Consider the following 23,352-nt stretch of genomic DNA (forward strand, 5'->3'; position numbering starts at 1 on the left):
CAATAAATGTACAAGAGACTAACTGGAAATGCAACTGTCATTCTCAGTACATGTGAGCTGTTATAGCCATTTCGTTGTCTTTCCCTGATGTGATCTCCGATGTTATGCTCATCTGTATTGTGCTCCTCATCTGCATTGTGCTGTCTACATCTGTGTCGCTCACACAAGAGTTCTGAAAGTGGCCTTATCTCACAGCACCATGTCAAAGAGTACACTTATCACAGATACATCTCCAGTTGCAGCATCAAATTGTCATTATAAGTTCTGACATGCCCTAAACTTTCCAGCCTTTTGTGCCCGTACAAAAGAACAATTACTGATCTATCTGCTAGAAGACAATTACGTACTTCCATGGAGAAATCTTCGCAGGCACACCATAAAAAATGATACTCTTTATATTAAAATCTCTCATTATTCTGTAGTTATTGAATTCTGGCTCTTGGTGCAGGACTATCTATTTGTTACTATAAATGGTTTCTTAATATCCTATTAATTCATTTACTTTCAATTACCACATTAATGAGAAAAATACTGAAGTAGTTCTTCAATGTCAGTCTATCTCAGCTGCCGAAAAAGAGGATCTGACTAAATTCAGTAGTTTTCATCAGCTCTGAAGAGCGGCTTTCTTGGAATTGTTTTTCCGTATGTCCACATATTTGTGCCATTGTCACTTCAAGGGAGCTAAGGCAGAGATTTGCTTGCCGGAGTGGATATGAACAATCCAAACTCATTTTCTAGGCCTAGTCTTGGGTTCCTATAGACCCCTGGGTGCTCAGTGACCTCCACTGTAAATTATAAAACTTGGGGTTATGGAGCCAAGATTCCATGACCTGTATGACCTCCCATATTTAATAATGAATTATTGCACTTCCTTTTGACTTGTGAGGTGCAAAGAACCACTTCACCAGTTAAGTTCATTAAACAGAACAACTACCTTGTGAATCAGTGGTCTTCAGTGTATACTGTCTTGAGACCCTGGGCACTCAGTAAGCGCCACTTTGAATGTATGACATCACCTATTTAATATTAAAGGATTGCACTTCCTTATGACCTGTGAGGTGGAAAGGACCACTTTACCAGTTCAGTTGATGAACAGAAAAGCTACCCTGTGGATCAGTGGTCTTCAGTAGCTTCTGTCTTGAGACCATTACATAAATGCTAAATTGAAAAGCCTGCACTGAAAAAAAAAATGGTCTCCTATTACACCCTTGGCACCCAGAGGTCACACCACACAAAAAGTAAACTGATGAATCTGACACTGGACTGATTTCGCACAGATTCCCTCACAGGCCATAGGCATGCCATTAGTTAGAACGGTGTACTGAACATAGCCCCACCAATACATCCTCAATGGCAAAGCAGCAAGTGTCAGTATCTGAGAGTGAGAATTCAGTGCTAAACATCTTCAGGTGAAGGAGCTCCTTTTTACTTTTGGAATGAGAAGGTTTGGGCCAGACAACATGACATGGAGGTGAGTAGTTTTCATTACATTGGGGGTATTTTTCTGGAAGATTAGTAGGAGTGCATTGCTAGGACATCAAGGATGGGAAGATGAGAGCAGGGAAATCTGTGTCCTGTCCTGTGTACGTTCTCCTCAACCCCTGCCCTGTACAGCTCACCCGCGTCTGTCACTGCTCTCTCCTTTTCCCCGGTTGTCAGGGATCTCACAGTACAAAGCTATGTACAATGTGGCATTTTCTATCAAGATGTAGCAGAGTAATCCATAACCTTCAAGCTGTCAGGCTGCCATGTATTGTTGTCTCATTTTCCCTCCAGCAATCAGATTGTCGGGTCCCGGCAATGTAATAGGAAACATTACAAAGGAACAAAGGAAGATGTCACGCTGTGACAATATATTGCACTGCAAAAATACATTAAGTAAATGTTTAAACTACTGCATATAAACATGATGGTAAAGGATGCAGAAAAAGCCTAAAGGCTCGTACACACACCTGACTTAAGTCGTCTGAGGCGGCCAATAACGACTACGTTTGCCGATAATCAGGCCTGTGTACACAGGCTTGCAAAGTTGCAAACCCCAAACCTGTAGGTGATTGTGGTAGGGAACCTTTGCTCTCCAGCTGTGTTAAAACTACAAATTCCAGCATGCATTTGCCTTTATTAATCATGACTGTAGCTGTCAGACTCCTGCAATGCATTATGGGACTTGTATTTCCCTAACAGCTGGAGAGCCCAGGTTCCCTACCCCTGGTTTAGACAGATCAGCTCACCGCCAGAAATGGCCGATCCTCCGCCCACCCTGTGACATCACACGCACGTTGTTCCATTGCCCCTCTGCCTCCCTGCATATCAACACAGGTGTCCGCTACACAGCTGACTGATGTCTGTGCAGTCCAGCCCAACCATGTTGCCCAAGGGGATCGGGTCCTGATCCCCAACAGGGGACACCTTAAAGTGAACCTGAACTCAGAACTTCCTCCCTGCTTTAAGAAATACACAACAGCATAAAAACCTTTAAACATAAACATTTCTTTATTACAGCTGATAAAAATCCTAAAATAAACCTGCACTGTTTCTACTTCCTGATTCATGGAAGCAGACATATTGTTACCATCCTGTGCTTTCAAATGGGCTTATCTGCCATAACAGTCATATGACACAGGGGATAGATCAAATTACAACTTGTGATTAGACAGATATGAGGGGGAATTAAACAAACTAAATTCTCTAAATACATACAGGGTGCATTTTTCTATGTTTTCCTTCTGTCCTGTGCAGTTCAGGTCCACTTTCAGAAACATTGTATAAAAAGACGGAATCGCTTACCATATCCATTTTGCATCCGCGCAAGTGGGAAACGAGTCTCAAAGGAGAGACAATCAATAAGAAAAACAGATAAAGGAAGATAAATCATGAGTAACAGAACCACTCCAGTGAAAAATGTAGGCAGTAACATTCTGACAGGTTTTGGACTAGTCCATCTCCTCATGAGGATTCTTAGGGTTTTCTTTGTTTTCAAAAGCATTTCATCAAACGCAGTTGCTAAGTCTAACTGACAAAATAGAGTGCAATTGAGTGGGGAGGCTGACTAGTTTCTTACTATTTTGGCAGTTAAATTGTCGTTCAACAAATGCTTTTGAAAATAAAGAAAACTCTCAGAATCCCCCATGAGGAGATGGACTAGTCAAAAACCTGTCAGCTCAGGCAGATTTTAACTGCTTTCTTTTTTCACTGGAGTGGTCCTTTAAAGTGGGATTGTCACCATAAAAATCTAATTTCTACAGCAACTGGTCTGAGTGTATTAAGTGATTAAGATGCTAATCCTGCATTCTAAACTTTAAAAAGCTTTTGCTGCTGTTATGGTTTGGAGTTATCACATATCTTAGGAGCACTGGCCCTTTAATTGCCATTGCCATTGGCTGGCAAAACAGTTGCATGCTGGGGGAGGGGGGGGGGTCATTTTATCTATAATATATTCCTCCTCTTCCCTTTATTTCACCCTTCGTCTAATAACATAAGACAGTGCAATTCCTAGTATTGACCTCAGTGGGAGTGTCTGATGACTCTGGGAGGAGGGCGGGTAACGAATACACAATTAGCAAGAAGAGAAAAAAGAGTGAGGGAGGAAATTATGTCAGGATTAGCTTCATTCAAAGGTAATCAAGATGGAAACTGTCTAGAATAGGATTCTCTGCTTTTCCTTTATAAAATTCACAGGCATCATAATGCGGACAGTGCAATACATCTGTTATGTAAGTAGAGCTAGTATTTATCTAGATATATATGTGTATTTTATTTCTACGTTAGCATGGGTGTCACTTGTTTTTAAGAAGGATGATACACTAAACTCACCGGCGTAACTACCGGGGATGCGACCCCATCAGCTGCAGGGGGGCCCGGGGCCCCTCTGGGGCCCGCCAGCCGTGTGCAGGGAGAGCACTGCCACCCGCACTATTCTGGGACCCCCCAGCCAGGTGTTAAACTGGCCGAGGCGTCTATCAGATCCAGTTTATTCCCCGCAGCCCACAGTCAGAGCAGGGCTACTGGAAGATGGCTGCCGAAGCCCTTCACTAGAGACTATTTGTGTCTCCAGTACAGGCAGGGCCGGATTTAGGCAAAGGCAGCCCAGACCATGGCCTAGGGCACCACAGGAGCAAGGGCACCAAAGCAGCAGGCTAAACTGGTGCAGCATTTGCAAGTTTGCAAATGCTGCAATGCAGGGAGATCAGGCGAGCGCCTGACCACAGTACTCTGCTGCTAGCCACCTGTGCAGCAGCCATCTTGCTCGATGTGCACATTTGCATTGTGGCTATGGACTTGGGCAGCATTTGAGACGGAAAGGAAGAGGAAGCTTCTGCACTGGAGATGAGTGGGAAATGAGTGACACTGATGGCTGCTGCGGTGTGAAGATGAGCTCGCTATCTATACTGAAAGGGGGTGGGAAAAGGAGAGATTAAGGACCTAAGCCCACTAACACAGTTGTGCGCAGTTGTGTCCGCATTTTAGCAGCACATCAATGTTACAGAAGCAGACACAACTGCATTAGTGGGCTCAGGCCCTAAGGGAATCATCTGACTACCTATGCTGGAGGAAAAGGGGGGAGCGGTCATCTGGCTACCTATACTGATACTAAACAATCAAGTACTTTATTGCCAGTGGCACACTGCCTGCAGAGCAGTACACTATAATGCACTGTTTTGTCATCTTCCATATGATATGCATCCATATACAGTTAAACAGCAGTGGGGGCGGAACATAGGAGTCTGTCTGTGCATTGCAGCACATTTGGCGGTGGAAAAATGTGTTATAATTGTGTATTTATGTCTTTAGCTGGTGCTGCCCTTTAAAACCCCATTTTGCAAGTGGAAAAATAGTAGCTTTATAGCAGGGGATGAAGAAGTTCATAAAATATCTACTAATGACTTTTCCAGAGATGCAGCTGGGATAAGAGAATTCTCCTGTAGAACCTGTGGTTTTCCTGCCAGGAGCTGCAGCTGGCACGCGGTCATCAAGTGTTCTGCTGCAGCCAACAACAGCTCCCTGTGCCAAACTGTCTGCTCATTTCATATGCCTCAGATGTTATGTACCATATTAAATATGCAGGACCATAATGTCCTTCTCATCTTGGTAAACATGACATTTCGTTGGCAGCTAGTCTAACAAAACTGAATTAGCTTGCGCAGGACAGATTGGGAGATCTCTGTGGGTGAATGTGAATGAATCTTACACTGAACTAACAGAATGCAGCCTACTTCACAGATCATGTTATGATCTTCAGTCTAATACTGAGCAATATTGTCAATGTTGCCTTACGTTAAGGAACGGTGGTGGCATATAGAAGGAGACATATTTCTATAAGTGATCTGCTTTGCTGGACAAAGAGACAGGTAACGTGCAATTCTGGCACATGCTGGTGTGCCACTGTTGACTTGCAGTACTTGAATCCCTGGTTCGATACCACAGCCTGGACACATTCTGTGAGCATTTTTCTCTTTTCACTGTCTTTGTGTGGGATTTTGTTCAGGGCTCCCCAGTTTCTTCCCTCAACCCAAAAACACAGTAATAGGTTAATTGGTTTGGGGGGTTATGGTGAATATATTGGCTTAATACTATGCCAGGGACATATGACTTTGTAAAGATTTAGATTGTGAGCTCCTTGGAGGACAGTCAGTGACATGACTATGTGCCAGTAAAGTGCTGTGGAAAATGGTAGTGCTTTAAACATAAAAATAATTTATTTTTAAGCAGAACTCTAGGTGCTACACACAAAAAAATCTGTGCTGAGATAAGATAATGGACCCCAATCCTCCTCTTCAATACTCTGAAGCACACAGTGTTATAATTACAGTGGTGAAGATCCTCTGACTCCTCTTCCAAGATTGCTGCTAAATTCTCACCTTGCTGTGCAATCTTTAGAGTAGCTGCATATACATTGGGGGACCACAATAAAAGGGAACACTGCTATGGGGGCCGCTATAATGAGCAGAACTGTAGCTTGAAGCTGTATTATATAAGCCTTACAACCACAACAACTTGTAAGACTTCCTCCTACAAATCCTGAGTTTACTATAGCTAGAGGTTTACTATATCAGAGTTTGCTATAGCGATTTTACACTGTACTAGAAATAAGCCAGTCCATTAAAAAACAGGCGCTAGGGCTCGGCTGCGACTCCTTTATCCAATCTTACCCATTCAAAACTGCGTGCGCACGGCCGCCCGCCCCGCCCCCTGCACCCATCCTCCTGCTGTCCCAAGTCTGCACATGAGCACTGGCACAAACGAATGGACACAGGGACATGAGAGGATGCAGAGACCCGCGGTTTTATTATATAGGATTGCATATTTGTTTTACTAGATTTTAAAAATGTGATCCTCAAATTGCTGTAGAAGTGTTACAATTATTTGGCTAAAAGAATTATTATGCAAAAGATCTTTATGAAATATACTATTGTCCCAATGTTGATGGGCAAGGTCCTCTTCCCCACTTTTGTTTGCACCCCAAAAAGGATATGAGAGCAATATAAACAAAGGGAGGATTAGGGGGTATCTGGAAGCACCTTTAACAACAAGGATACCCCAGAATATCTGCCCCATCCCAAAGAAATTAGTTAAGGGATATATTAGTAACCCTTATCTATTCCCACAAAGGGTTACAACTAAAAATAAAACCCAGAAATTCCTCCACATAATGAAGAAGCCCTTTAATAGAACAAAACAGAAACACATACTGTACTTACCTGCTTTAGGAATAAATTGCATTAATGTAAACGTAAACCCATAATTGCAAAAGTAAACCCATCATAAGACATCTAGTAATGCAAACACCCATCAAGTCATCCTTTCATGTAAATCCAGCATCGGTGATGACATCTACTGAGGAATCATTCCATCAAGTCATCCAGTGATGGGAATCCAGCATCAGTGATGGGATCTACTGATGAATCTTTCCATCAAGTAATCCAGTGATGTGAATCAGAATCACTTATTTCGGCAAATACAAATAAGGGTTGTACCCAGAATTGGTTTTGGCTCATACAGCTACTGGAAGGAGGGGGAGGGGGATATAATGTCTGAAAGCCAGGAGCTGAAGCTGCCACACTACGGCGCCACCAGTCGCACTTTGCAACATCTATTATCTCTAAGAAGACATCGAGGGGGGGAGGGGTGTGGTTACAGAGGGAAGGGAAGAACCAGCAGTGAGGACCCAGTTCTTCATGAAAGAAACCTGCAGTGATGGCTGACGCTGCTGAGGATCCTGATTGCTGACGTCTGGCATCTGGCGGTCCAACCCCAGTTACTGGCATTTAGTGGCACTTTATTTGGCCTGAGGAGGTTGGCGGGTTCCCACGAAACGCATAGCCTGTGCTTTATATCAATAAATCATTCATAATTTATTAAATTGTCATCATTGAGGTAAGCCACATCATTTTTTTTTCATTTTTAGTTGCTTTTAATATATTTTATATCCTTGGGCGCCTCTTTTCCCTTACCTGTGCCTTACCACCTCGCCTGAGAGAAGGACCTCCACTTGTGATCTCCCATATCAGAGTGTAGGTGTTTTTTCCTAAGAAAGCGACCAGTACCAGGTTTTCCTGGTACCCCGAGTGGAGTCGGGTTCGTGCATCTCCACCTGCCTCAAGTGGTCAGTTGCCCGTCTGCAACCCGCCTTTGTGAGTATTATTTCTTCAGATAATTTACTACATTCATCTTCTGTGACGTACTGCACCATCTGGGCTCTCGTTGTCTCCATGTTTTTTCCTTTGTAGTGTACTACACTTCACCCACAACTATCTGGCGGTGCTGGTCAAGATGTCCTAGTTCAAAAGGTGCAGTAGTGTTAATTTCTGAGGTGAGTCCCGACTCTTGGGCAGCATTCAGCAAGGCTGGTCAAGAAAATGAGGCTGGTACAGAAGCGTCCGGCTGCGGCAGCCCTGACTTCCTGTTTAGTGACTGGCATCATGGAGGGGCTGAGCCAGATGTGTCCCTACTGCAGTGAAGCAGCAGCAGCCAATGGATGGATGAATGGATGGATGGAGCCGGCATCAATTACAACAACATGTCACCTGCCAATCTACATGATTAGTTCTTGATGTTAAATGACATATTGCACTACAGATGTCCAAAATGACGGCTGCGGGTTACGATTTAGCAAAATAGGTGGAGGGTAAGCATGAATAAGTGGGCTAAGGACCATGAGCCTTTGGGTGTTTAGGGGAAGGGGACGAAGCAGGTGGTTTCGGCACACAGTGTCGAGCACTGAAACCAGGCGCCCCAGAGCATTAATGATATACTGGGAGAGCAAGGTTGCATACAATGTACAGCAATTTATAGATATAGGAAGTGTTTGATGCTGAAACCAGGAAATTTACTGCAAAAGTGGCTATCCTGAATAACTTAATACATTCTACTATAAGTCGTTATGGTGCCTCTTTATACCACTGGTTGACCAGGATCCCCTGGCTAAACAAAGGCATAGCTGTTGTCAAGGTAGCCAGTCACAGGCTATGATGCTCCGTGAAGGCTCATAACGCAGAGTTTAGCAGCAACGACAGAACAATAGTAATTGCACTGCATTATAATTAGCAACATTTAGCAGCAAGATTGAAAACTTACATTAGGTACAAAGCTGGGTGTTAGTGATTTCTCCAAAACCGCATCCCAGTTCATATCAGCCAGGTAAGGGGAAGTCTGAATATCAGATAAAGATGAGAAGCGGCACTCTGGATCTTTTGTAAGCAGCTGCAATGAAATATAAAACATGTCATGGAGCAAAATGGGCTTATTTAATAAGACTGTGTGAAGAGGAGTGTTGTGGTACATGTAATGGGGAATGATCTAATACCCTAAAATCTAACTTTTACCATCTCAAAAAAAATAATAATAGTGCACATCATACAAGTGAGGAAATACATGTATGAGGGGACTCTGCTGAAAATCAGAATAAGGAGGAGCTCCTTATTTACACACTGTTTATATGTGCCACCAGTCCCCCAGAAACCTCCTACTTGGCCTGGAGGTTAAAGGAGACCAGAGCTGTAATAAAGTAAAGGTTTTATACATACCTGGGGCTTCCTCCAGTCCCATGCGCACAGATCGCTCCCACACCGCCATCCTCAGCCTTCTCCTGCGCTGGTCCCGTTACTTCCTCCAGTCGCGGCCAGTCTGACACAAGTGAAGTGCGCTATGTATGTATTTCTCCAGCAGCCGCCGGAGAGATACGTAGAGGGCACACTTCTCCTGCGTAAACTGGCCACGACTGGAGAAAGCTACGTGACTGGTGCAGGAGAAGGCTGAGGACAGCGGCGTGGGAGCGATCCGTGCGCATGGGACTGGAGGAATCCCCAGGTATGTATAAAACTTTTAATTAATTACAGCTCTGGTACACTTTAAGTAAAAGCAGCTATTCTCCGGGCTTAACCATAACCGGACAATTGTCCGATAGCTGTGAGGGCAGGCCTAGTAGCTCCATTTCCCCAAATCGCCATCAAATGCAGGGCCAGGAAGACAATCCAGGAGCGGGCATTGTAGCCCTGCGTCACGCATTGAGAGGGGGACCAGGAAGCTATAGTAGCATAAGCGTGCAGTGCATTGTTTTGCCCTGCTACGGTGCATTGGCAAAGCTCTTCTGCGCCTCACCACATGCTGCTTCAGCTAGAAAGCATACTTCCTCATCCCCCCAGCTAGCTGGCAGACTCATCGTCCTCCTCCCGGCCTTGATAAGAACGCTGGATCAGGTGATTGTGGCAATCAGGAGGTGGTGGGATGTGGAGGAATTTGCAGATGCCGCTGCAATATCCATGTGGGAGGACACTTTGGCGCCGTTATGAAATGTATTTTTTGGACCATAAGATGCACTACTGACCCCACACCCTGTTGGTGGAGAAAAAGTGCGTCTTATAGTAAAAAAAAATACAGTACATCAAAGACTGTGTCACTGAGCAGAGACCATGACCCCTTGTGGACCAGAGCAATTTTCACCTGTCAGTGCTCCTCCCTTTCTTTTGCCAATAACTTAATTACTACTAATCACAGCGTAATGATCTATATCTTGTTTTTCTCGTCACCAATGAGTCTTTCTTTGGGAGGTACAGTATGCCAAGAATTATTTTATCCTAAATGCATTTTAACATGAATACTAAGAAAAAAATTGAAAAAATGCATTATTTTTCAGTTTTTGGCTATTATAGTTTTAAAATAAAACATTCCACTGTGGATAAAAGCCACACATTTTATTTGCTCGTTTGTCCCAGTTATTGCAACATTTAAAAAATGTCCCTAGTACAATGAATGGCGCCAATATTTTATTTGGAAATAAAGGTGAATTTTTTCATTTTTGCGTCCATCTAATTACAAGCCCATAAATTAAAAATTAAAAGTAATATATCGCCTTGACATACATTTTTAAAAAGTTCAGTCCCAAAGGTAACTACATATATATATATATATATATATATATATATATATATATATATATATATATATATATATATATATATATATATATCCTACTAATATAATAAATGGGAAAGTTCGGATGTTTGGATGGTTAGATGTATGGATGTTTGTTACTCGATCACGCAAAAATGGCTGAACGGATTTTAATGAAATTTGGCACACACATAGTACATTACCTGGAATAAAGTATAGGATACTTTTTATTCCAATAACCAAAAAGGGGGCGGAGACAAATACAAATTTCAATAGAAAATGTAAACTGCAGCCATTCTTACTAAATGGTAGGGTTCTCAAACTTTGCACAGTTGGTCGCTGGGTGACTGGGATTAATATTCAGAAAGATGGGTGGAGTCTATAAAAGCCAATCAAAATTCACCTATTGATTTTCAAGGAGAATATTTACATTGCTGCCATTCTTGCACTGTTAATGGCACAAGCCTCAAACCTGGTACAGTTGATCATTGGGTGACTATGGTTCAATTTCAAAAAGGGGGGGGAGTCACAAACAGCCAATTAGATTTGTTTCATTTCAATGCAAATTATTGATGCCAAACACCCCAAAGATCACAAACTTGGTAATTGATTAATTGTGTGTTAGGGTTAGAAAAGTGGGCACAGCCAATACCAGCCAAATACATAAGCAGGCAACGCCGGGTCATGAGTGGGCGGAGACAAATACAAATTTTACTGGGAAAATGTTAACAGCGGCCATTCTTATACTGTTAATGGTAGGGTTCTCAAACTTTGCACAGTTGGTTACTGTGTGACTGGAATTAATATTCAGAAAAGTGGGTGGAGTCTATAAAAGCCAATCAAAATTAACCTATTGATTTTCAAGGGGAATATTTACATTGCTGCCATTCTTGCACTGTTAATGGCACAAGTCTCAAACCTGGTACAGTTGATCATTGGGGGACTAGGGTTCAATTTCAGAAAGGGGGGTGGAGCCACAAACAGCCAATTAGATTTGTTTCATTCCAATGCAAATTATTGATGCCAAACACTGCAAAGCTCAAAAACTTGGTAATTGAGTAATTGATTAATTGTGCGTTAAGGTTAGAAAAGTGGGCACAGCCAACACCAGCCAAACACATAAGCGGGCAACGCCGGGTCATAAGTGGGCGGAGACAAATACAAATTTTACTGGAAAAATTTAAACAGCAGCCATTCTTACACTGTTAATGGTAGGGTTCTCAAACTTTGCACAGTTGGTTACTGGGTGACTGGGGTTAATATTCAGAAAAGTGGGTAGAGCCTACAAAAGGCAATCAAAAATTACCTATTGATTTTTCAGGGGAATATTTAATTGCTGCCATTCTTGCACTGTTAATGACACAAGCCTTCAATCTGCTACAGTTGATCATTGGGTGACTAGGGTTTAAATTTATAAAAGGGGGTGGAGCCACAAACAGCCAATATGATTTGTTTTATTTTAATACAGGTTATTGATGCCAAAGACCGCAAAGATCACAAACTTGGTCATTGAGTAATTGATTAATTGTGTGTTAGGGTTAGGAAAAGTGGGCGCAGCCAGCACCTGCAAAATACATAATTGCGCAATGCCGGGTCATCAGTAGGCGGAGACAAATGCAAATTTCACTGAGAAAATGTAAACTGCAGCAATTCTTACACTTTTAATGGTAGGGTTCTCAAACTTTGCACAATTGGTCACTGGGTGACTGGGATTAATATTCAGAAAAGTGGGTGGAGCCTACAAAAGCCAATCAAAATTCACCTATTGATTTTCAAGGGGAATATGTAATTGCTACCATTCTTGCACTGTTAATGGCACAAGCCTTAAACCTGGTACAGTTGGTCATTGGGTGACTGGGGTTCAAATTCAGACAAAGGGGTGGAGCCACAAACAGCCAATCAGATTTGTTTAATATCAATGCAAATTATTGATGCCAAAGGCCGCAAAGCTCACAAACTTGGTTATTGAGTAATTGTGTGTTAGGGTTAGAAATAGTAGGCGGAGCCAACACCAGCCAAATACATACCTGAACAATGTTAGGAAATAAGTGGGTGGAGAAAAATACAAATTTCATTGCGCAAAGGTAAACTGCAGCCATTCTTACACTGTTAATGGTAGGGTTCTCAAACTTTGCACAGTTGGTCACTGGGTGACTGGGATTAATATTCAGAAAAGTGGGTGGAGCCTATAAAAGCCAATCAAAATCCACCTATTGATTTTTAAGGGGAATATTTAATTGCTGCCATTCTTGCACTGTTAATCACCTGTACCTGGTACAGATGGCCATTGGGTGATTGGGGTTCAAATTCAGAAAAGGGGTGGAGCCACATCCAATCAGATTAATTTAATTTCATTGCAAATTATTGATGCCAAAGACCGCAAAGCTGACATACTTGGTCATTAAGTAATTGTGTGTTAGGGTTAGGAAAAGTGGGCAGAGCCAACACTAGCCAAATACATACCCGGGCAACGCCAGGCGTCCAGCTAGTATATATATATATATATATATATATATATATATAGAGAGAGAGAGAGAGAGATATAGTTTGGGTACTATGGGGAGGGGGGGGAAATAGTTAATTATAATAGTCAGTGTGGGGATTTTTATTAAACAATAATGAACTTTGGTGTAATATACTATTTGGCCACAAGATGTCCTCAGTCATTATTTCCGATTTACGTACGAAAGCACGTGAATCGGAAGTAATGCGTAGCAGTGTTACAGGAAGATACAATGAATGTCAGCATCTCGTAGACGCCGGTATTCATTGAATCGGGGACTTACATTTATGACCTGCAGTTCCATTCATTAACTACCCCTCTAAACGGCGGTAATGGCGGTGCGCTCGAGCGAACAGTAGCGAGCGTCGGCTGTACGCCGCTGCAGACTTGTATTCACGGCCCTGGTACATCCTGTCAATTTTGCTGGGCCGTGAATATACTGCACGGCATGCAGCAAGTAGTTAAACGAGTGATTGGGGTCTCCCACAATGCATCACTACTGAATATGCAAATTATCTCTTTATGCCCCTGAAGCCAGGCTTACATCCAGAACTGCTGGCATATAGCAAGCCTATAGCTTATACATTTTACAGAGCCACAACAACTTAACATGCAGACAGCCTGTTTCGGTCTGCTGGTCCTCGTCTTCAATGTATGGCAGTGACTGATATGGCTCTATGGGATAGGGCTTGGACCAGAACAACACAGTAACCAAGCACCTCGGGGTGACCCAGAAACACTATGTATAGGGGACTAAAAACCACTAGGAATGTATAGGGGACTAAAAGAGACCGAAAAGCCCTCCTACTAAAAAGCTTCCTAATTTCCAATCAGGAAGTCGAAAAAGATCTGCAAAATTAGAACGCTCATCACTGAAGATCTATGAACTGAAGTGATGGAGTAATATGGGGTAATATATTTTTACAATACTTTTTTTTCTTACTTTGTTTAAAATAATGTTTCATGAAATACATATGTAAAAAGCTAAAAACGTAGGGTTGCATGCATTTCTGTGCGTTGGGCTGGAAAGCGCACAGCAATGCAAGTGAATGGGTCCACTTTTTTAGCGCATAGAAGCGCGTACAAGCGCATAGAAGCGCATGCGTTTTTTACCCCTAATTGGAGAAAAAAATACATTTACATACAAAAACAAAGTTTTATTGACAACTGCTGCTGGTACAACAAGCAAAACGTGCTTTAAAGAAGCGCAGCGCAACGCACAGAAACGCGCACTAAAGCGCGCACAAGCGCATGCGTTTTTTACCACGCGCTTTCACACGTTTTTTAGCGCAGCAGATGTGAACGAGGCCTTTGTATCGCTGCTCAGTGCAGCGCATAGATGTGAACCAGCTACATTTAGTTACATGGGAAAGTAAATACCTTGCTGATCGCACAGGGCAGTGCGCTGTAAAAAGCGCACAGAAACGGCCCTGATGTGAACGAGGCCTTAACGATTTGTTACTGTATTATTCTGTTTAATAATAATATTGAAAGAGAAGTCTAATCATGTCTGCATGGGGTTTATAGAGCTGCAAATCACTGAATAGCCTCCCTGAGTAATTAGGGATTAAAAGAATAATGCCTTTGCGAGCAATTATAGATGTAAGTATAAATGTTATTTCATAAAGGCAAACATTTTCATTTCTCCTTGTCCAAAGAATGCCTAACCTGAGAAAGGAGAAGTGTCTTGCAGCTTTTCCTGTACAGCAGTTAATCCAAGCCTCCACTAGAGGGCGATGTAAGAAGATGGAAGGTGGGCTCTCTATTAAAGGACTACTCCAGCAAAAAAAAAAAAAAAGTAAGCAGTTAAAATCTGACAGAACAGGTTTTCGACTAGTCAATTTCCTCATGTGAGATTCTCAGGGATTTCTTTGTTTTCAAAAGCATTTCCTGAACAGCAGTTTAAATGGCAAAATCATAAATACCGGTCAGCATTCCTACTCACTATTTTGACAGTTAAACTTAGCAACTACCGTTCAGGGAATGCTTTTGAAAACACAGAAAACCCTGAGAATCCTCCATGAGGAGATGAACTAGTCTGAAGCCTGTCGATTCTGTCAGATTCTGCTTATTCACGAAATTGCAGTAAAATTGCTGTGCATAGGTACCTACATGGGTTACATGGCGAGTGTGGCTGGATAGTGTACATTCACTATTCAGTAAGCCAGCACCTATTCAGTGAGAAGACCTTGGGCAAGACTAACAATGCTACTGCCTACTGAGTGTGCCCTAGTGGCTGCAGCTCTGGTGCTTTGAGTCCGCCAGGAGAAAAGCTCAATATAAATGTTCTGTGTCGTGTCTTGTGCGTTTCGCAAATAGTGCATCCTGTATGCGTACACAATGTGCATTGCTAGTATAAAGTGTGTTATGCCATTTGTGAAGCACACATTATTCTAGCAAAGCACTTGTTATGTGCATAATGCAAGTTGTGCAACGGGAGCGCCATAGGTTCTGTTCTGAGTACCAGTCATACTGCTTTGCACTGGCTGCACACTCCTGATTCTGCCAGGATCTCTCCTGTCTTGCACACTCCTGATTCTGCCAGGCTCTCTCCTGTCCTGCACACTCCTGATTCTGCCTGGCTCTCTCCTGTCCTGCACACTCCTGATTGTGCCAGTCTCTCTCCTGTCCTGCACACTCCTGATTCTGCCAGGCTCTCTCCTGTCCTGCACACTCCTGATTCTGCCAGTCTCTCTCCTGTCCTGCACACCTCTGATTCTGCCAGGCTATCTCCTGTCCTGCACACTCCTGAAGAGCAGGGGAAGAGCCATGCTGTAGCCAGGCAATATACAGTGGCTTGCAAAAGTATTCTGCCCCCTTGAAGTTTTCCACATTTTGTCACATTACTGCCACAAACATGAATCAATTTTATTGGAATTCCATATGAAAGACCAATACAAAGTGGTGTACACGTGAGAAGTGGAACGAAAATCATACATGATTCCAAACATTTTTTACAAGTCAATAACTGCAAAGTGGGGTGTGCGTAATTATTCAGCCCCCTGAGTCAATACTTTGTAGAACCACCTTTTGCTGCAATTACAGCTGCCAGTCTTTTAGAGTATGTCTCTACCAGCTTTGCACATCTAGAGACTGAAATCCTTGCCCATTCTTCTTTGCAAAACCGCTCCATCTCAGGCAGATTAGATGGACAGCATTTGTGAACAGCAGTTTTAAGATCTTGCCACAGATTCTCGATTGGATTTAGATCTGGACTTTAGCTGGGCCATTCTAACACATGGATATGTTTTGTTTTAAACTATTCCATTGTTGCCCGGGCTTTATGTTTAGGGTCGTTGTCCTGCTGGAAGGTGAACCTCCGCCCCAGTCTCAAGTCTTTTGCAGACTCCAAGAGGTTTTCTTCCAAGATTGCACTGTATTTGGCTCCATCCATCTTCCCATCAACTCTGACCAGCTTCCCTGTCCCCGCTGAAGAGAAGCATCCCCAGAGCATGATGCTGCCACCACCATATTTGACAGTGGGGATGGTGTGTTCAGAGTGATGTGCAGTGTTAGTTTTCCGCCACACATAGCGTTTTGCATTTTGGCCAAAAAGTTCCATTTTGGTCTCATCTGACCAGAGTGCCTTCTTCCACATGTTTGCTGTATCCCCCACATGGCTTGTGGCAAACTGCAAACAGGACCTCTTATGCTTTTCTGTTAACAATGGCTTTCTTCTTGCCACTCTTCCATAAAGGCCAACTTTGTGCAGTGCATGACTAATAGTTGCCCTATGGACAGATTCTCCCACCTGAGCTGTAGATCTCTGCAGCTCGCCCAGAGTCACCATGGGTCTCTTGACTGCATTTCTGATCAGCGCTCTCCTTGTTCGGCCTGTGAGTTTAGGTGGATGGCCTTGTCTTGGTAGGTTTACAGTTGTGCCATACTCCTTCCATTTCTGAATGATCGCTTGAACAGTGCTCCGTGGGATGTTCAAGGCTTTGGAAATCTTTTTGTAGCCTAAGCCTGCTTCAAATGTCTCAATAACTTTATCCCTGACCTGTCTGGTGTGTTCTTTGGACTTCATGGTGTTGTTGCTCCCAATATTCTCTTAGACAACCACTGAGGCCGTCACAGAGCAGTTGTATTTGTACTGACATTAGATTACACACAGGTGCACTCTATTTAGTCATTAGCATTCATCAGGCAATGTCTATGGGCAACTGACTGCACTCAGACCAAAGGGGGCTGAATAATTACGCACACCCCACTTTGCAGTTATTTATTTGTAAAAAATGTTTGGAATCATGTATGATTTTCATTCCACTTCTCATGTGTACACCACTTTGTATTGGTCTTTCACATGGAATTCCAATAAAATTGATTCATGTTTGTGGAAGTAACATGACAAAATGTGGAAAACTTCAAGGGGGCCAAATATTTTTGCAAGCCATTGTATTTTCTCACAAACAGAAATAGGGTGATTACAGCATTCAGACTCTCAAACCTTCACATATTCCATCCAATGTACTTGGTGGGGCTCTCCTTTAAGCTTTTGAAATAGGATTTTGCCCTTTTCGGAGGCAGTTTGAATTCAGATAAAGGCTTTCACTTTGGCCAAACTGATTTCAGACAGCGTAAATATTGGGACCAATTTTATCCTGTTAACCTCAAAGCCAGCAAATGCTTGATCATTAGCTCATGTGGGAATAGGGGACACTGCTTCAGATGCATTTGTGATATGATGCTCATTGGGGCAGCCTCAGCAGACGAAGACATTCAGCAACAGCAGCATATTTTATTTTTGCTGTTTGTTCCTAAACCTCAAGTGTTTTCTATTCCTCCAGCAGCTTCCCTTCCTACATACCGTATTAATAGATGTTTTCTTATTGTCACAGCAGCTTTGCCCAGTAGAGTTGGACAAGTGGTGTTGTAGAGGGATGTGTCATCTTTATTTAGCATCTGCTGGATAATCAGACAACGTTTTCCTTTTTGTGCTTATAAAACCGTGCTGTAAAGTACCACTCAAAATATATACTGTATGCATTCTCAAGGACATATGGCAGAGAACAAAAAAGTCATGATATAATCTGACAGCCCTATTAATAGTGATGATATTAAAATTGCGGTACTTATCCACCAGACCTGATAATCGGTACTTATGTAAACAGATTGAATTGGCTGAAATGAAATAAATACCGGAATCCCTCAGCTAACTTTAAAGGAGAATGTGATTTTAGACTTTGTAACGCTTTGTAACGCTATGTCTACGTCTTCCTCGGAGGACTTCAGGCCAAACATAATATCCCATGAAATATGAGTCCTACCTGGGCACATTCATTTGAGGTGTCACTAGTGATGTAGTGGTGCTGGAGTACAGCAAGGTCAGAGGAGCATGTTATATTGATGCTGTGGCTGTAGAGATTTATTATCGTTTGAAGCAAGGATAAGCGTCTGGTATGGCAGACTTTGTAAATTTCTTTAAAAGGGGAAGAAGGTGCTCTGTACATTAGTAATAAGTTGGTTAAAGAAAACCCGAGGAGGATTGTAACATAAGAAACAGATACTTACCAAGGGAAGAGGAAAGAGGCTTTCCATGTCCTCCTTCTCCATGATGGCCTCCTTCATGACCACCGCTGCTGCCTGGTCCCCCTTGAAGTCCCCTACTCCCCCATGTGTACAAGTGTGGCCTGCTGCACCTGCATGTCTACGGCCACACCGGCGCAGTAGCACAGAGTCTCCTGTAGACGAGGGGCTCCAACTTACTGCACAGACATGGCTGTAATTGAGCAGGTACAGTATGTCCATGCTCGTACATGGCAGGGATCACATCAATGATAACATACAGGGGCATAACTAGGGCGTAACTTAAAGCCCAAGGAGGAGATGAGTTTGCTGATGGAGGCAGTGTAGAGTGAGAACAGGAAAGGACCAAAAACATAGCCTAGAGGGACCCCGTGTGAGAGGGGGTGGAGGTTGAGGAGGAGTCATTGATGAAGGTCTTAAAGATACGATTTTAGAGGTAGGATAGGTATGGTTCAAACCTGAAGCCTAAATGACCCCCCGGCTAGTATACCCGAATGCCTTAATGGTAATTACAATCCCCTGGCACCTATACAATATTCCGCCGCCTAAATTTCACCCCTCGACACTCGGCTATATTATAGCCAAAAGCTTTTCCCTCCGATGCCGCTTTGCCAATATACGGAGTTTACCCATACTATAGACAAACAAATGACATAGCAGTCTATAGCAGCACCCACAGTACCAGATGCAGCTCAGGCCCATTTTACCTGCTTGGGCCAAACACCTCTGTCCCTCTTTATTTCTCATGTTTCACTTAACTTTATTTCTGTTCTCTGAATTGATATAGTGCTTGTTTTGTTTTCAAATGCTAATATGTAAAAAAGAAAAGTAGTGATTTATAGAAAGAAGCACAGTGGTTTCAATTTAAAAACACATCCCCATGATGTCTTTGTTGTGTATAGATGACTGGGGATGTCACAGTAACGTGACCGGAGGTGTGTCAGGGGGTTGTCGTTGTGGTGTCCCTCTTCCTCATCACAGAAAGTTGGGAAATATGGAATGCCCCTTTAAAGGGAATCTGAAGTGAAAATAAACCTATGATATAATGACTTGTATGTGTAGTACAGCTAAGAAATAAAACATTAGCAGCAGATATACATGTCTTATATTGTTTCCAGTACTGGGAGAGTTAAAGGGAAGGTCCAAGCAAAAAAAAAATTGCGTTTCACTTACCTGGGGCTTCTACCAGCCCCATGCAGCCATCCTGTGCCCTCGTAGTCACTCACTGCTGCTCCAGTCCCCCGCTGGCAGCTTTCTGACCTCGGAGGTCAGGGCCGAATTGTGTACATTGTTACACATTCCCGCTAGTGCAGGAACATTAACACATACATTTTTACGCGTTAGTGGTGCAACGCGTACATTTTTGTTCCTGCACTAGCTGGAATGTGTAAAAATGTATGCAATGTGGCCCTGACCTCCGAGGTCGGCAAGCTGCCAGCTGGGGACTGGAGCAGCAGTGAGTGACTACGAGGGCACAGGATGGCTACATGGGGCTGGTAGAAGCCCCAGGTAAGTGAAACTCATTTTTTTTTTTTGCTTGGACCTTCCCTTTAAGAAACTTCAGTTGTAATCTAAGCAAAAGAGCTTATCTGAGCTCCACGACTTTCAAAGTTGCAGAGAGCTCTGTTTTCTGAAGCTTATTATCTCAAGTGCTTGTCACTGTACTTTGTTTTTTTTCTGCAGAGTAAAGCTGGGAATACATGGCTTGATTTTGAGCCTTTAAGATGGCTCGATAGATAATTTCCGACATGTCCGATCACCGTTCATTGTAACACAAGTAAAACGAGCGGAAGATAAGACAATCGAGTGGGAAAAACGATCGGGCGCAGAATCGAGCGCCAGAATCGGCCCGTGTATTCCCAGCATTAAGTTCAAAAGTTCATTAGCCTGCTCATTTAGACTGCTGAGTAGAAATGTGAACAAACAGTTTGCCCGCGAATCTCTATGTGGCCGTACTACTTCCGGGTCGCTATGACCCGTAGTAGTACGGCTGCGCTGGGCCGGCGGTGCGCGTCGTTGATCGCGCACCTGTTGCCAGGCACTCTCTGCGCATGAGCGTGACATCACTAATGACGTCACGCACATGCGCAGAAAGTGCCCGGCAACAGGCGCGCGATCAAGGACGCGCACCGCCGGCTCAGCGCAGCCGTACTACTACGGGTCATAGCGACCCGGAAGTAGTATAGGGTGAGGGGTTCGCCGGCGAAAGGTTCGGGAACTGTTCGCCAACATCTCTGCTGCTGAGTGTAGTGTGTAAATTGTAAATATTAGTGTGAGAAAACGCGAAAAAGCCGCCGCAAGTGCTCAGAGTAAGGTGGCCAATTCCACGTTCAACATGGCAGGTTGCGCGCAGAGACCTGCATACACTGGCTTGACGGAGCGCGGAGAAACCGCCGCATGCCCAGAGAACAGGGCGGCGGATTCCGCGTCCGACACGGCGCATAGGCCTACTTCTGTCAGTACTGCTGAACGCGGAGAAAACGCCGCATGCTCGGACAGCGGTGCGGCGGATTCCGCATCCAAAACAGTAGAGGCATTACAACACATGTCTGGTGTGGCTGGGACTGATAGTCCACACAGGTTCAGAAGGACGCATGCGCGCGCAGAGAGGCAGAGCATTTATGACAGCCAGAAGGGTGTCAGCTGACCAGGCCGGTCAGCTGACAATTCTTTCAGTTTTCATTGGTCCAGCACTTAGGGGAGGCGCAGGTGAGCGCTGGTGTATATATACTGGGTGCTGGTCATTCTTCTGGTGCCTGGTGTTGCGATCACTACGTGGTAGCACTCAGACCTTGTCAGTATCTGTGTTACATTAGACCAGTTTCCTAGGTGTTGATGATCAAGGACCTCACACCTTAGTCTAGGAATTCTGTTATTATCTGTGTTATTATCTAGACCAGTTTCCAAGTTGTTGATGACCAAGGAACTCACACCTTAGTCTAGGAATTGTTGATTATTTGTTATGACCTTCTGCTTTCCTGACCATTCTTCTGATCTCTGATTTTGTACCTTTTGTCATTCTGATACTCTGTTGCCAAACCCAGCTAGTCTTAGGATTCTGCATCTGTCTCCTGTCTCTGTACTGTATCTGTCCGTTTGTTAACGACCTGGCCTGCCCGACCTCGAGAACTATCTCTCCTGTTGAGAGCTAGTTCACAGATCTGTCAGTGACACTCCCTCATTGGTGTCACTCACGTTCTGTCCTTCCCACTCCCGGCCTGACTCCTCCCTGCGGAGAGCTCAGACCAATGGAAGGAACTTGCTGCGGAGCAGTACTCCTTATTGCTCTAGCACCTGATATTCAGGTGCGGTCCTGAAAGTATTACTGTTGCACCAAAACACTCTCATCACTCAGGTGTCCAGAGGTTAGAGATATATCTGATTATCGGTGATACTGCAGATCATCAATAATCGGGTATATATCTGCATTCCCGGTGATACTGCAGATCACCGGTAATCAGATCCTCTCTGTGTTACACCGATCGTTACAATTAGAGAATGATTCAATGTTATAAAAAAGAACTATATAACTGAAAATAAAAATTACACTATTTTCTTTGTTAACCTCCTTGCCGGTTATCCCGAGCTGAGCTCGGGGTAACCCGCACAGGAGGATTGCTCAGGACCCACTGGGCCGATTTTCACAATTTTTTTATTGCATGCAGCTAGCTCAATCGCCGCTGCTACCCACCGCGCCACCTCCCCCCGCCCAGACCCCTTGCCCAGCCTGGCCAATCAGTGCCAGGCAGCGCTGAGGGGTGGATCGGGACTCCCTCTGACGTCACGACGTCACGATCGTCGCCATGGTGATGGGGGAAGCCATGCAGGAAATCCGGTTCTGAACGGGATTTCCGGCTTGCGCAGATCGCCGGAGGCGATCGGAGTGGGTGGGGGGATGCTAGGCTAGCTACATGATTTAAAAAAAATAAAAATAAAATAAAAAGTGCTGCGCTGGCCCCTTGCCGCAATAATTGGAACGGCAAGGGGGTTAATAATGTTCTATTAATTATCCATACTACACATACAATTCATTATATCATAGTTTTTTTTTTTGCTTCAGTGTCACTTTAAGAAGGAGCTTGTTGAAAAAATGTTTGTTTCATAGCACACCAATACAATTATATAACCCACATTTTACCTTTTTGAGTAGGGTCACCATATTTTTACACCATGCTGATGAATAATGCACTCTTTCAATCTTGAACATGTTGAGAATGTCATCTATTGGAGTTGTGGAATGTATCTCATAAGGCCTCTAGAAAAAAATAAATAAAAAATAAACGCTCGTTTAGTGATTAACAATGTTTTTATTATTATTTTCACCTTTTTGTATAAGGGGCTGCTTTGTGTTATAACACCTGCTGATAGAGGTGTTGGCGACATCTCCCACTTTCTGGCACCAAACCTGAGCCTGCTTAACCCAGGTAATCTTTTATCTCACTTGTGCCTTTGTCTGTATACACAACTGTATGACGCACGCATTCCTGCTGACGTGATCCAAAAGATACAATTCACCCAAGAATGTGCAAAAATATATTAAGAAAGGTAGATAAAAAGCCAAGGACAGCTTTCAAAGAGATACGAGCTGAACCCCAAGGTCACTGTCCATCAGTGTGTGATTGCATCATCACCAATTGCTTTTTGAGTGACAGTGTTCTCAGTGGAAGAGGACGCAGAAGGACTCCATTATTTAGAAAAGACACATACAGTAGAGTTCCTGTTATCCAGAACTCAACTAACCAGCAGTCTCAACCAACCAGCACAAATCGTCAGCAGTACTCACGGTGGTGAAGGCCAACTTGTTGGGTTGTTTGAGGGCTCTGCTGTGATTAAAGTAAACGTGTAAGAAAAGTGTACCTGAGAGGTACTTACCTCCTGAAGGGGAAGCCTCTGGATTCTTTGGTACCCCAACCAGGGGTGTTGCTAGGATCTGA

General features: G+C 43.5%; 1 protein-coding gene across 2 annotated transcripts in view; it reads right to left on the reverse strand.

Annotated features, from left to right (window-relative positions):
- STK32B (serine/threonine kinase 32B) overlaps positions 1–23,352 on the reverse strand; it is a 258,548-nt gene that overhangs the window by 31,246 nt on the left and 203,950 nt on the right. For both annotated transcript variants that reach the window (XM_068277282.1, XM_068277271.1), the window contains exons 8-9: positions 22,557–22,673; positions 8,575–8,700 (exon numbers count right to left, since the gene is read on the reverse strand). In XM_068277282.1, coding sequence (XP_068133383.1) covers positions 8,575–8,700; positions 22,557–22,673 — 243 coding nt within the window. The remainder of the gene's footprint in view (positions 1–8,574; positions 8,701–22,556; positions 22,674–23,352) is intronic.

The sequence above is a fragment of the Hyperolius riggenbachi genome, chromosome 1, assembly GCF_040937935.1.
Source record: "Hyperolius riggenbachi isolate aHypRig1 chromosome 1, aHypRig1.pri, whole genome shotgun sequence".
Taxonomy (NCBI): Eukaryota; Metazoa; Chordata; class Amphibia; order Anura; family Hyperoliidae; genus Hyperolius; species Hyperolius riggenbachi.